Below are 15,536 nucleotides of genomic sequence, written 5' to 3' on the forward strand. Positions count from 1 at the left end.
GATGGTTTCCAAAAAGGAGCATCTCTAGAATTTCCTTTTGGGGTTAGGTAACAGAATGGGAACTTGCTTTAAGAATGAATATATTCCAAAGAAAAAAGAATTCATTCATCCTTTCCCCTCATGACCCTGGGAACTGCCTCCAATCCTTGTTACTCAAGATAGTTAAAGACATACACAGAACCAATATGACAATGTCTGCATCTAAAGCCAGGGGACAGTGAGGTTGAACTGGCATAGTTTTTCCGCACATTTAAATACCATCCCCTGAGAAAGCCTTAAGCCACAGTCGAGGCAAAAATCAGTGGATAAGAGATAATTATGCAGTTTTTCAGTTTACTAACTAGGCCAAGTCCCAGCCTGTTACATCATTCAGGTTAATCAAATGTAGTCAGGAATAGAGCATTCTGAAACTCCCGACTCAATTAAAAAGCACTTACCTTATCTATTAATGGCTCATATAGGGCTGGGAACATATCATCACCCGGGAACAGACCCTCAAAGTGTATATATTAATTGTGCTCCTTTTTTGTGAAGGCATATGATATCAGGGTCATTTTTAAGACAAAATTAAAGACAGATTAACTGTGTAATACACAATTTTGATGTCCAACACCCCAGGAACCTGAGACCCCGCCCACTATGATGTCTCTGAGAACGCAACTCAGTGCTGTTTTGTGTGTGCTTGAAACCTCCTGAGACCTGTCCAGCCACACAACTTGGCCTCCACCCAGTCTCCCTTGGAATGTGCCACACCCTCCCTGCACAAACCAAGGTAGTGACAGAAGGACACATTCTTTCCCTGCCCCTCCCATCACCTCCCCACCACCATCTCTGTTGGATACAACAAGCAAACTTCATTTGAATCACCCGCTAAGTGGTAAGCTGCTTCTGCCTTTTCTCCAGCCTCTGATGGTTCCCAGGTCTGGGCTCAGAAAAGGGCAGAGTCTTCCAGACCTGCTGCTGACAGTCCAGGCAGCCACCTCCTGAACACATTATTCCAAGCCCCCAGTTTCCTAACCCCTCCAACAGCAAGAGCGCAGTGAACACATTTCCACTTGCACACATACATGCATCAACAACACACTCACGTCTCACACCAGAGAAAATTCAATCCAATAGAAGTATAACACTTACAAGCCCAGCACACCAAAAACCATCTCCCCTTCTAAGCAAACGATCATACATACTGCAGGAGTCTTTCACAGTAAAGAGCCCTGCCCACCTGCCACCTCCTCCACCATGCCTTTGGAATTGTCAGAGCCAGTGGTGCTAGTTCTGGTACCCCCCACCCGCCAGCCGCCTGTCTCCCCTAAAGGTTTCAGGACCCCCCCACCCAGAAGGAGACAATGCCCCTATACATCCCAGCTCTATTTTGCAGGGGCCATAATTACCATCCGAGCATTCTTCATAATACCAGTCTAGTTCATAATAATCCGCTTCGATAAATTTCTGCATAGTCAGTAGTCTCGCAGAGGAAAGAATGGACTTCACAGCGCCATCAACGTCAAGTAAAACGCTGCCATGCCTCTCCGCCCTTCCAGAATACTGGGCAGAAGAACATCCCGAAACACACCAGAATTAGGCTGTACATTCTTAACGACAGTCTGGAGCCAAAACAGGAAAGTGGGCAATGAAAAGAAAAATTCTACGGGGAAAGGAGGGAGTAGGAGGAGCAGAAAGGAAGGCAATTTGCAGAGAGCTACCGGAGACCCTGGCAGCACTGCCAATAAAGCGGCACTGGACAGCAGCCCTGAATGGGAGTAGCCAGGATCGTCCTATCCAGACGCCCAGGGGGTGACGTCAGGGACACACACCACCACCGGCTGTCTCACTCAAGCCTCGTCTCCTGCTTGCCGCTCATCTTTCAATCTAACTGTTGCCATAGAAACTGGCCGGCTCTGAAAAATGATGCAGAGATGGAGGAAATGTCTTCCAAGGATGCTGGCAGCAGAGGCTGAGAGATGCCAGGCAGGGAAAAGAGAGGGTACAGGCAAAGGAGAGACAGGGGGGTCAGCACCATCATCACCTTCAACAAATGTAAGGACAAGCTTATTCACCCTACTCTGGGTTACAATAGAAAGAAGATTCTGGATTCGAAATCTGCCACCTTTTAAAATCTGCAAATCATTACTTTTGGTTTCTTTTCCTCAACGTGATTTAACGCATTAAACATCTTTTATAATTTTTGACCACCACTTAAAGGAAATGTAAATTACTTAGAAAATGGAAACATTTTCATTTAGATGCACTACTATTCTCTGGTCATGCTTTTGCTCAAACTTCTAGAAAAACAGCCTGTCACATACAAATAGAGGAGGGTGCCATCACAAAGGGTTTGTGCAATACAATATGCTGTATGTCATGGACACTTACATGTATAATCAAGGCGCAAAAATGCACACTAGAAGAAAACAGTCCATCTGCAGGAAGTTGCCTCTGGGGAAGGAGTGAGGAAATGAGGTTTTAAAACTTTCCTTATAAATGCACCCATATGTTTTATTTCCTTAAAAAAATACAGTTAATATTAGTTCTAAATGTTTGACATGTTTGAAATATTCATAATAAAACAAGGTAGTGGATAATAAGACAGATTTTAGACTATCCTATACGTTAAATTTCATTCCCTAAAGCAGGGTCTCTCAATCTCAGCACTATTGACATTTGAGGTTAGATAATTATTGTTGTGGAAGGCTATTCTGGGCATCGTAGGATGTTTAGCAGCAACCCTGGTGCCTACCCACTAAATGCAGGTAGCACTACTCTCCACCCCCAAGATGTGACAACCAAAAATGTCTCCAGACATTGCCAAATGTCCCCTGGATACAAAATTGCTTGGTTGAGAACCTTGCCCTAAACCAAAACTATTTTTTTATTTTTTTTTATTTTTTTTTATTTTTTTATTTTTGAGACGGAGTCTTGCTCTGTCGCCCAGGCTGGAGTGCAGTGGCGCAATCTCGGCTCACTGCAAGCTCCGCCTCCCGGGTTCACGCCATTCTCCTGCCTCAGCCTCTCCGAGTAGCTGGGACTACAGGCGCCCACCACCACGCCCGGCTAATTTTATTTTTTGTATTTTTAGTAGAGATGGGGTTTCACCGTGGTCTCGATCTCCTGACCTCGTGATCCGCCCGCCTCGGCCTCCCAAAGTGCTGGGATTACAAGCGTGAGCCACCGTGCCCGGCCTACCAAAACTATTTATTTACTTCATTGTCCTCTTGGCTAGGTATTGTAAGTATCTGTTGGTGTCAACAGCATGTGTGTGTGTGTTTCCATATATGTGTATGTCTGCTTCTGTGTGTAAAATAGAAAATTTAAAGGAAAATCACATAGACACACACATCTTATATAAAGAATCTTAGATGGAATCCATACTTTGTACCGATCTATCTCAATCTTCCTAAATCACTGGAAGCTGAACAGCCTGTAATGCTGTGTTGTGAGGTCCTTAAAGAAATCTCTCTCTGCTCTGGGGTACCCTCTCCTCATGTTACAGCCATGTCTGGCCATCATCATTGGGCTTTGCTTGCACACCTGGGCAGGATACCACATCAGACCTTCCCACTTGTCAGGTGGCTGGCCGATCCCATTTGGCCCAGCCTTTAGTGAGAGCAGGTCCTGTCCCTTTGTGGACTGCAGGGGCTCCAACCCTTTGGCACTCACTGTGGATAACAGAGCCTCAAGTCCCGGAGGGAAAAGAGAAGTTAAAGGCAGGGGCCCAGACCACAAGCAGACAAAGAAACCATCCCTGCATGTGGCAGTGGAACCACTGATGTTGATGATGAATTTTGGCTAAAATTGTTAACAGGATTCCAAAAAAGTTCAGAAAATGTAGGAGACAAGGGAATGACACCATCCCTGGCCCTACTGTCTCCTGGCTACCACTTATACCCTGGAGGACCTGTGCCCCTCTGTCATCATCTCTTCCTCCTCCAAGGCACTCCCAACCCAACTGCACATTCTTTCTGGTCAAAGTAGATATCAGATCCCATAACCTCCCTCACTTACTTTATTCCCTCTCCCTGATCCCAACTTGAATATACATTTTAAGTTTTCTAGAACTTGTGACTATTTAAAGTCAGCAGACAATGATTTTATTTTATTTTTTTTTTTTGAGATGGAGTCTTGCTCTGTCGCCCAGGCTGGAGTGCAGTGGCGCAATCTCGGCTCACTGCAAGCTCTGCCTCCCGGGTTCACGCCATTCTCCTGCCTCAGCCTCTCCGAGTAGCTGGGACTACAGGCGCCTGCCACCACGTCCGGCTAATTTTTTGTATTTTTTAGTAGAGATGGGGTTTCACCATGGTCTCGATCTCCTGACCTCGTGATCCGCCCACCTCGGCCTCCCAAAGTGCTGGGATTACAAGCGTGAGCCACCGTGCCCGGCCCAGACAATGATTTTAATTGCTTTCTTATAACTGCCCCTGCTATCTGACACATGTCATCTCTCCCTCTAGTTTTTAATATCGTCCTATCTCTGGCCATGATGGTGCCTCTCAAGAGCCCCACTGCAAGCCCCCAAATAGCCCCTCAGAAGTTCACCTCAAGACAGGTGAATGGAGGCTGGTGTCCTGAGGTTTTCTGAGATACCTTAAGGTATTTCTAAAAAGATGATGATGGGCCTTATAAACAGGCAAATAGTTAAGAACAAACTCCTAAATCAGCAATGTTCACCACTTCAATCCAATCAGGGTGGGGGAGTTCCAACAAGAAGTTGCAAAATGACTTAATAAAGGAACCAGAGGGCTGGTTGCATTGGCTCATGCCTGTACTTCTACCATTTTGGGAGGCCAAGAAGGAAGGATAGTTTGAGGCCAGGAGTTCAAGACCAACCTGGACAACATGGCCAAACCTCATCTCTACAAAAAAAATTTTAAAACCAGCTAGGCATGGTGGCACATGCCTGTAGACCCAGCTACTTGGGAGGCTGAAGCTGGAGGATCACTTGAGGCCAGGACTTCAAAGTTGCAGTGAGACGTGATCATGCCACTGCACTGCAGCCTGGGTGACAGAGTGAGACCCTACCTCAAAAACTAAAAAAATAAAATAAAGGAACAGGAAATGCAAACTCCTCAAAGCATTACATGAAAGTCAGACAAACTTCCTAATAGCTGAACATATGGAGGTTCCTGGAGCTACATATCTCTTCATCTGTATCCTTCACAGTATCCTGTGTAATAAACCAGTAAAGGCATTAAAAACATACACTTATGAGACAATGGTATCTATGAAACTATGGATGATACAAAAGCTTCACTTGATATGGAAGAGTATCCCAATACTGAGGTCAGGAAAACCAAGTATGAACTCTGGAAGACTGGCAAGACAAGTAGGTGAACGGCAATACTGCTTTCCATCAAGAACAAGGACATCAGCTATTGAAGAAGCATTTGGATACTTTTCTTAAAGGCAAGAGTAGACTGAAGGTATTTTTTCCTCCCTGTTGAGATGAAACGGTTTGCAGACCAAGGACACAATGTAGTTGGTGTATAAATCAGTGCACTTGGGATACGAGAATTTTTTACAGAGCAGAATCTTTCTTACTCAGAAGAACCAATTAGCAAAGTTCCTGAAGCCGAAGTATTTAATAGTTCTTCAGAGAACATTTCATTGTACTGTTGCAGCATTTTTTATCTTCCCCAAACACATATCGACAAATTTGACAGAATTTGGGATAGAGGAGCACTGGCTGCCATTAATCTAGGAGATTTCAAACACTATGCAGATACAACGTTGTCCCTCCTGGGAAAAGGGTTTCAGTACCTCGTGTGTGTTCTTTCTTATGACCCAACTAAACATGCAGGCCCACTATCTTATGTTCCACATGCTGAAATTGAAAGGTTGTTCAGTACAATATGCAATATTCATTGTCTTGAGAAGATTAATGCTTTTGAAGAACAACATGAAAGTTGGCAAATTGACTACATTTTTGAAAAGTTGTATCTACTTACAGAAAAGTAAATCAGATGTAAACAAAATCAAGTAACATCAACATGTTTTTGAGTTTCAGCAATTGAAAATTATGCTAAGGCATGAAAATGTAATGCATAAATTTTTTATTGTTTACAAATCATATCAAAGATCTTTGTTCAAAAATGCACATAGGTTTTTTTGTTTTTTTTTTTTGAGATGGAGTCTTGCTCTGTTGTCCAAGCTGGAGTGCAGTGGCACGATCTCAGCTCACTGCAACCTCTGACCCTAGGTTCAAGGGATTCTCATGCCTCAGCCTCCCAAGTAGCTGGGATTAAAGGTGTGCACCACCACACCCAGCTAATTTTTTGTATTTTTAGTAGAGACAGGGTTTCACCATGTTGGCCAGGCTGGTCTCAAACTCCTGACCTCAAGTGATCTGCCCACCTCGGCCGCCCGAAGTGCTGGAATTACAGGCGTGAGCCCCCATGGTCGGCTCCCTTTGCCCATTCTTAATTAGGCAGTTGTTAAATTTTCAAAACTGCATATATCTTTTTAGAAGAAAGTAGATACTAAAATGTTAAAGTAGCTCCTTTGGGGAGGAGAGGAGGTAGAAGATTATGACTGTGTGTCTTACTTACAGACTGCAAGACTTTTTACCAATCAATCTGCATGTATTACTTGTATAATTAAAAAATAAAAGAAAAATGCAATGAATATTACTTAAATACAATAGACATAGAAAAACTGACATTCTATGAAATTTAGAATAACTGAAGAAATGTAATACTTCAGCAGGGTTCAACTGATCCCAAGAGTTGTAAGATTAGCTTTCACTATAAACCTTTGTGTTTTACTGAAATTCTAGCCTTCTCTTCGCACATTTTCTCCACGTACAATTTTATATGTACAGAATCAAAAAACAAATACATTATAATAAAATAATCCAATTTATATGGAACAATATATTCTCAAATTATAAGAATAAATTTTGTTAAAGTTAAAAAAAAATACAAGGATACAAATCCCTTGTTTGCTTGCTTTTTTGTTTTGATAGAAACCCCTTAAATAAAACTTGGCACATTTACCTTACAGAACTATGAATTTGTTTAACATTTTATTCCTACCCTATTACCATAAAACAAGTAAAAAAATAACAGATTTCCTAGTTAAGAGCATGGGCTTTTGGAGTCAGATGGTCTGAGGTTTGGTACGGGCTCTTTGTTTTACATGTCTGTGACCTTATTAGATACATCAGTCTCATCTGCTAAATGGGGGTGATTATAATACATTCCACAGAGACAGGGAAGCTATAATCAATTAGTGTATGGCAGAGCACTTAGCACAGTGCCTGGAACAAAGAGAGTTTGCAATAAATGTTAGTTGTGATCATCTTCATGACTCTAATCTTTTTTTTTTTTTTTTTAAGGGAAATAAGCCAGGAAATGAACAATTAAAAAGAAGGTACAAATTCCTAAGCTATAATTAGGGAAATGAGGTAGAAATGCCATTTATAAGCTTTTTCCAGCATAACTGATTCAAAGGCACTGAGTTCACAGTAATGAGCAGGAGTGACAGGTGGGGTGAGGTAGGGAGTGAGGCACCATTTCTAAACAGTGACAATACATTACTGAGCACAGCTTACATTAAGTCCAAAGCTGCACATATCCAATTCACTTTTTAAGAAAATAGGAAAGAAACAAAACAATGTATAAATAAGCACAAAGGAAACAGCATCATTTAGGGGTGATTTTTATAAGCTTCAAGCAATTTCAAAGTGAACTACACCAAAAGTCTTTCATATGCTTGGAAAGACAAAGTAGTCTGTCCACAGCTCTGCAAAGAGTTTCACAATTAAAATCCAAGTCTATCTGACATCAAATCCACTTTCCTTCATACCAAGAGTCCCAACACTCCTAAGGGTTACAGCCCTCCCTCGGCCCAGGTTTACTGCAGCTGAAAAAGCAGCCTCCTCCCTACCATGACCCGACACTCCTCCACCACTGCCACCAGAAAGTCAGGAATAAGAACAGGTCCCAAGAGCCATCTCAGGTAAGCCTCACAGCCACCTGGTCAGCCATTCCTTAGTCACCACATCTTCAGCTGCCCCATTTAGAAAGTGCTGACTGTATACCTGGCATTCAGTGCTTTATATCTCACTTACTCCTCAGACCCCTGCGACCTAATGGCTCCCCCATTGTGGAGACAAGGAAAGGGGTCTTAGTGGTTTAAGTCACTTGCCCAGGATTGCACAGAGAATACCAAAAGCATCTGGATATAAACCAGAAATGATCCCCGTCCTAAGCCTTTTCCACTTCTCAATAAGTGAATGAAAAAGCATCCAAGGATTATTTGCTAATGGAATTTGGAAAAAAAAAAAAAAAAAAAAGAAGAGGTACAATTAAAGAAGATAAAGACTCAAGTTAGCACCTCACAGAGAAAACAAATTGAGAAGTTTTTTTTTTTTTTTTAAGAACAAAATAAATGATCAGGAAAGTTAAAAGTTAAACTGAAAATATCTATGTAACTTCATGATATTAAAAACAAACAAACAAAACAACTCTTTCCAGCTCTGTCACATAAGTGGCTCAACAAGAACACCCCTCCAATCCATCAGCAGCAAGTCAACATTCTGGTGCCCAGATTTAGGTTAGACCTTAACAGGGCTCCTTGTAGAGTGGCTGATTCCATGTCTTGGGGCAGGGAAAAAATCAAGAGGGCTCTGCAACACCAGGTTTCAAGAAAGCAAAGACCACTTCAAAAGGTCTGGGGTAGAAGTGATAAGGTATATAAAAGCCATCTTAAAAGGACTACCATGCACTGTGTTGTGACAATTTGAACATACAAAAGAGAATAGAGTTAATAATGGTTAAAAGAGACAAGGTGAGTCTGTAAAGGCCATGAATCTTCAATGACTATCAAAATGAAAAGGGCAACCAAGTGAACAGGGCAACTGATACATAAAGGAAGGGAGAATATATTAGGAAGTTATTTTTAATCCATTTTAGGAAGCAGCAAAGGTGGGTGTGTATGATTGCTCTGTTTCTGCCACTAATACCTTTTATAAAACAGTGTAAAAATATGTCTCTAGGTAGAATGGTTCTGAATAAGCCAACCCTACATGGAAGGAGGAAGCAAGTATCAAGAACAGAAAGGCCTGACGCTGTGGGCACAGACTATACTCACGTAGGAGTAGGATCAGCCCCAGGGCTGTAAGGTGATGGATTGGCCAGAGGGCTCCAGAGGAGAGCTGACTGCCCACACTGGGGCCCCAAATTCCTAGAAGATAAAAGCTCAATAAAAGCTGCTAATGATAACAGTAAGACACTAACAAATCTTGTACGTATTTTCAAACATGTTTCAGGTGAAATGTGTCATTTGGATGGGACACCAGGTCACAACCACAAGTGGCCAAATATAAATAATCTGTCATTTCAGGAAAAGACATCAGGTTGAAGGTGGCCCCTCCAAAGATAATGTCCACCTGGAAGCTGTGAAGGTGTAAAAAAGGTCTTTGCAGGTGTAATTCATTTTCTTCTTTTTTTGTTTTGTTTTGTTTTTTAAGACAGAGTCTCACTCTGTCACCCAGGCTGGAGTGCAGTGGCGCAATCTCGGCTCACTGCAACCTCCACCTCTCAGGTTCAAACGATTCCCCTGCCTCAGCCTCCTGAGTAGCTGGGAGGCATGCGCCACCATGCCCGGCTAATCTTGTGTATTTTTGGTAGAGACAGGGTTTCGCCATGTTAGCCTGGCTGGTCTCGAACTCCTGACCTGAAGTGATCTGCCTGCCTCAGCCTCCCAAAGTGCTGGGATTACAGGCATGAGCCACCGCGCCCGGCACTGCTGGTGTAATTCAGTTAAAAGTCTTGAGATGACATCATCCTGGATTGAGCTGGGCCCTAAATCCAATGACAAGTGTTCTCAGAGGAGAAGAGGAAGAAAGGCCCACAGAGGAGAGGGAAACGTGAAGACAGAGCAGAACCTGGAGAGATGCAGCCACAAACCTAGGAACGTCGAGGACGGCCGGCAGCCACCAGAAACTGCAAGAGGGGCAGGGAATGGATTCTCCCTCAGAGCGACCAGAAGGAACCAGCAGTACCAACACCTTGACTTTGGACCTCTGGCCTACAGAACTGTGAGAGAATAAATTTCTATTGTCTTAAGCCACCAAGTTTGTGGTAATTTGTTACAGCAGCCCTAGGAATCTAACACAGGTGCTGAGATCGTATTTTCTTTAATATCTATTAAGATTACTAGATCACTGGAAAAATATAAAACAGATGCAGAAATTCACAAAGAAATGAATTAAACCCACAGTACTGATGCTTATGTTAAGTGTGAGTATCAGGAGTTTTGTCGTCATTACTACAACTACATGTTCTCTTTTGTGAGCATTTAAGAGAATCTAATAGATTTGGTCTGTGATGTTAAGGCAGATCTAATTAAATATGTTTTCAATCAAATTTAAATGTTTAAGAGAATTTAATAAAATTTCTAAGTTTGTACTTATTAGTTGTGTGAGTATATGAATATTTCAATTTATATATTAAAAAGATGAATGAACACTAACAATTGAGTGATAAAGTATATAAATGATGCAGTTATGAGTTTGCCCGAGTGTCTCAGACCTCACAGATCTTGCCGCATCCCACCTTCCCCCATGCCTCACAGGAGATCAGCACAGGCATGCCCCAGGCCCCGATGTGGCCGTCTGAACAAAACAACTTCCCAATTCCTTTGCGTCCCCAGTGCTTCTCCTTACTGCTAGCACACAGAGCCCTCCGAGGTCCCAATTCCCCTCTGTAACCTGCTTCCAGACTCCAGAGCTTTCCTCCCTGTTGGTCAGGGCACCTGTATGCCGGGCCAGCCAAGAAGCCCACGGCAGAAGAGAGGAAGACCCGGAAGAGGCTTCCTAACCTTCCGTCCTTGAGGGGGACATAGGGCTCACATGAAAGACAGCCTTACAAGCAGGCCTTCCTTCCACTTGCTTCAGAAAATTAACTGAGCAGGGTGCTTCTTTCTGCAGAGTTCTCTTTCTGATCTTTATTTTATTTACTGATTCAGAGATGGAGTCTTACTCTGCGCCCAGGCTGGAGTGTAGTGGTGTGATCTAGGCTCACTGCAACCTCCACCTCCCGGGTTCAAGCGATTCTCCTGCCTCAGCCTCCCAAGTAGCTGGGACTACAGGCATGTGCCACCACACGTGGCTAATTTTTGTATTTTTAGTAGAGACGGGGTTTCACCATCGAGCTAGAATGGTCTCGATCTCCTGATCTCGTGATTCGCCTGCCTCAGCCTCCCAAAATGCTGGGATTACAGGCATGAGCCACTGCACCCAGCCTGATCTTTATTTTTTAAAACGTTGCCGCTGCCAGTCACTGAGCACCCACGGCAGAAGGCAGGCTGCTAATGAACAGCTTGCTGTCAACTACCCCCTCCCAAACCATCTCCTCCTCATTTCAGGCACAGGCACCAACCCACCTCCAGGGGAAGGTGGGGGAACGAAGCTTGGCTTTTAGAGAACATATCCAAAAGCAGGGAGATGGCATTTGGCAGAGCACTGAGGAGCCAACATGCATCCTGGCCTCAATGTTGTTCTCATTAAAATCAACCCTACCTCTGAGAAGGACAGAGAGAAGAAAAAGGGCTTGGGTATGGTAGCATCAGTACACGGCCTGCATGGTTCTGAGTCTGCCTCCTGCCAGCCTGGGAGGCTGTATGGGAAATCTCACACCTATGTCCAGCAAGTCATGCAGCAGGTGCCACAGGCCTCAAAACACAAGTAAACCAGAAGCTCAAACGGCCCCGTATTCTATTCATGCCAAAACTCAGCTGAACCACAGTAGCCTGGGCCCATCACGGGAGGTGGAGTGTGAGCTGAGCTGTCATGTCAATTTCTCACCTGAGTCCATTCCAGCTTTGTCTTAGATATGCTGAAATAACATGAAAAAGAAAAATCTGTACAGAATTGCTTGCCAGGCATTTTTCTTCTTAAGAAGAAAAAAATAAATACTCAACATTGGAATCTGGTTTGATGAGAAAAAATGAAATCTGGAAGGTGACAGGTGACAAAGTAAGTAAGCCCAGGGACCATGAGGGTAGGTCTGCTGACCAGTATGAGTACCTGGCTGCAGTGCTCACCAGACACTGTGAAAGGCTCTTGGTGCTGTCGTGCACCCTGGTACGAGGCTGCCTTTGATTACTTCCCCAAGATGGGCACCCTCAATTCCACTCAGCACCTGGCACCCAGGCCCACACCTGGGTGGAGGCATCATGACTGCATTTGGCTAATGTAGAGGAAGTGACTGTGCTCCAAGGTGTCTCTGCTTCTACCTTTGATCCTGCAGACCTCTGTGTCAAATAACAGTGGTGAAAAATGGGCCCAAGAAAGAGACCGCATATGTGAGCAGTAAGAGAAGAGAGAAGGCACAATTCTCAGGGCTCACTTAGGTCCTTGCCTGTAAACAAAATGGCCCCAGAGCTTGGGGATGGCAGAAAGGACATAGCCAGAGTACTTGGGCATTTACACAAGAGAAATTCTTGGCAACTACTTTTAAATACATTATAATGCATACGTCTTGCCATTAGCTTTGTTAGCAGATGATAATGAAAAGTTCCTGGCAATTAGATCCCCTTTCCAGCTCAGCACAACCCCTACTCCACCCCAATAATTTATCCTTCCTTCCTTCATTCAACCCTGCCTCACCACACACACGTCTAGGTGACAACAGACTCTTTGATGTTCCAAGAGGTACCCCTCCTCCAAACACACACACACACACACCCCCCCACACCCTATGCTTTCTTTTAGGTGACCACCTCATAAAATAATAAAATTATGACCACACTCCCCTTCAGAAGGTCAGCACTGTATGCTATTTATTCATTTAATTTGTATAGGTGTACTGCATTTTGTGGTGTGTGTACTTTTTTTTTTTTTCAATAGAGACAGAGCCTCACCATGTTCCCCAGGCTGGTCTCGAACTCCAGGATTCAGGCATTCCTCCTGCCTGGCCCCTGGGAGTGCTGGGATTATAGGTGTTAGCCACCACATCTGGCCAGTGTCTCTATTTTTGTTTCAGTTAGGATTTTAATTAAAATGAAGGCAATCTTTAGAAGGTGGCAACAAATAAAATGATCTTGTTATTCTATACATGGGTTTTAAATCTTGTTTTGTTTTTATGAAAAAAGATAAGGAAGGAGAAAGCTTATTTTTTAAATTTAAAAACATGTCTTTGCATTTTCGCTTATTTAAGAAGCATTCATTAGGCACCTATTCAACACAAGGCCCTGGGAAGAGGATATTGGCCCATTCAAGCAGACATGGACTCTGCTCCATTAATTTACTCTCTGAAGATGAAAATTATTTTTGACAATTTGTAATCTACTAGAATTTAAGACTTGTACATATCTATATCTTAACAAGAAAAGTCCTGTGTAATTTAAAACATGCTTAGAGAGTTAAGTGCATATGTCTATAGTGTTCTGAGAATACTTATAAGATGTTCCCTACATTATCACCTGAAAGCAATTTAATAGCACTTGCATTTGGAAAAGAAAACAACACTACAATTTCTATAAAACAAAAATTAAAGGTCCCTATTCTCTTAAAGCCTGTTTTGCAATACAGAGAAACTCAAATTAAGAAATGGCCATAAACAAAAAAAAACAATTTTAAAAAACTTCATCATGGGATACCATTAACTACAGAGTGAAAATCTCTCAAAGAAACATTCAGAGAACCATAAAATATTTAATGCTGATTAATTTCCAGATAAGAAACTGAGTCCCAATGCAGTGATAAGTGATTTGCCCAAGGTCACATATTTAGTCAGTGGATGATGGAGAAACGGCCCTCTCATGCAGGACTGGTGGGTCTCCAACCACTTTCTCTCCTCTCAGAGGCACTGGGAAGAAGAAAACCTTCACTATAAAGCAACGTTACCCAACCCACACAGAGATATCAACTACTTCACAGGGATCAGGTACATCTAACAATTCTAGCTAAACTCCACAAATAGCATACATTACTGCTTTCCTCCACAAAACTGCCCTTGGTACAAAGTTTGAGAAGTTGATCTCTTGATAACTTTGAGTTTAAGGGAAAAAAACCCATCTTTCTTGAAATGATATGCCATATTCACATAAACTTTAGTCATCACCTTCCTGACCATTACCTGTTCATTATTTTCCAAACATTCACTAATGAATAACAACCTGCACAAACTAAGAAAGAGGTAAGACATCCCGCCTCAGGTATCGAATAAAAAAATCTTTAGGATGTGTTCAGGCTTCTTAAATACCAAATTCAGTGTTTTCAGGCAAATTGCTTGTAAGTACTATCTGGCCTGATATCCGGAAGTAAAAGGGTATTCACCCATGTGTTATTTGGGGAAGAAGTAGAAATAGCCTGGATTCCTAATAATAGATGAATGGTCAAAAATAAATGACAGAATATTAAGCAATGCTGAAAATTGTGTTTTTCAAGAAATTTAATGCCACGGGAAATGGTCAACATACAATATTTATTTAAAATGCATTATGTCCTTAAATAAATGTGTTGCAGAAAAAAAAAATCTAGAAAAAAATCTCACGAAAAGTGAGTGGTGGTTGCTATGTTAGTCATCTTTTTGTTTTTATTTTCAAAATCACCTAAAATCAGCATACTTTTGTGATAGCGAGAAATATTTTGTCCAGGCGTGGTAGCTCACGCCTGTAATCCCAGCACTTTGGGAGGCTGAGGTGGGTGGATCACCTGAGATCAGGAGTTTGAGACCAGCCTGGCCAACAGGGTGAAACCCTGTCTTTACTAAAAATACAAAAATTAGCCTGGTGTGGTGTCACATGCGTGTAATCCCAGCTACTAGGGAGGCTGAGGCAGGAAAATCACTTGAACCTGGGAGGTGGAGATTGCAGTGAGCCAAGATCGTGCCACTGCACTCCAGCCTGGGCAACAGAGCCAGACTTCATCTCAAAAAAAAAAAGAAAAGAAAAGAAATGTTATTTTATTTATTTATTTATTTTTCTTTTTTATTGAAACAGAGTCTCACTCGATTGCCCAGGCTGGGAATGCACTGGCATGATCACAGCTCACTACAGCCTCGAACTCCTGGGCTTAAGTGACCCGCCCACCTTAGCCTCCCAAGTAGCTAGGACTACAGGTATGCACCACCTGGGTAATTTTTAAACATTTTTTTATAGTGATGGGGGTTTCCCTATGTTGCCCAGCTTGGTCTCAAATGCCTTGTCTCAAGCAATCCTCCGGCCTAGGCCTCCCAAAGCACTGGGATTATAAGTGTGAGCCACAAAAATATTATTTTTAAAATCTAACTTCTTTTAAAGATCATTTGTGTTCATTACAAGGCCAGGTACCAAGAGTTGAAGAACAGGGTAGGCGCCACAATTCTTTAAAACAGTAACACACACGCCTGCTTCCTCACTCTGAAAATCAGAAATGGACCCTATCTCCCAATGCCATGTCATCACCAACGAAGTCACAGAATCTTCCTTAAACCCACCAAAAAAGGAAACCAAAGTGCAGAGAGGTTCCATGATTTCTTTATGATGACAGAGAAACAGGTTTCAGAACCAGGACTGAGGTACAAATTTAGCATCGGTGGATTCAGGAGAGCAGG

General features: G+C 42.6%; 1 protein-coding gene and 1 pseudogene across 12 annotated transcripts in view; one reads left to right on the forward strand and one right to left on the reverse strand.

Moving 5' to 3' along the window:
- The window catches only part of TRAK1 (trafficking kinesin protein 1), a 216,499-nt gene that overhangs the window by 76,912 nt on the left and 124,051 nt on the right, over window positions 1-15,536 (reverse strand). Inside the window, exon 1 of one of the 12 annotated variants that reach the window (XM_032161962.2) lies at window positions 1,392-2,071. The exons of 10 other annotated variants lie outside the window; for them this stretch is intronic. In XM_032161962.2, the coding sequence (XP_032017853.1) occupies window positions 1,392-1,455 (64 nt within the window). In that variant the 5' untranslated portion in view covers window positions 1,456-2,071. Of the gene's footprint in view, window positions 1-1,391; window positions 2,072-15,536 lie in introns of those variants that run through there. One more of the 12 variants, XM_032161963.2, reaches the window with a different exon arrangement.
- Window positions 4,781-8,254, forward strand: LOC131384145 (thiopurine S-methyltransferase-like; annotated as a pseudogene).

Source organism: Hylobates moloch, unplaced genomic scaffold, assembly GCF_009828535.3.
Source record: "Hylobates moloch isolate HMO894 unplaced genomic scaffold, HMol_V3 SCAFFOLD_8, whole genome shotgun sequence".
Classification (NCBI taxonomy): domain Eukaryota; kingdom Metazoa; phylum Chordata; class Mammalia; order Primates; family Hylobatidae; genus Hylobates; species Hylobates moloch.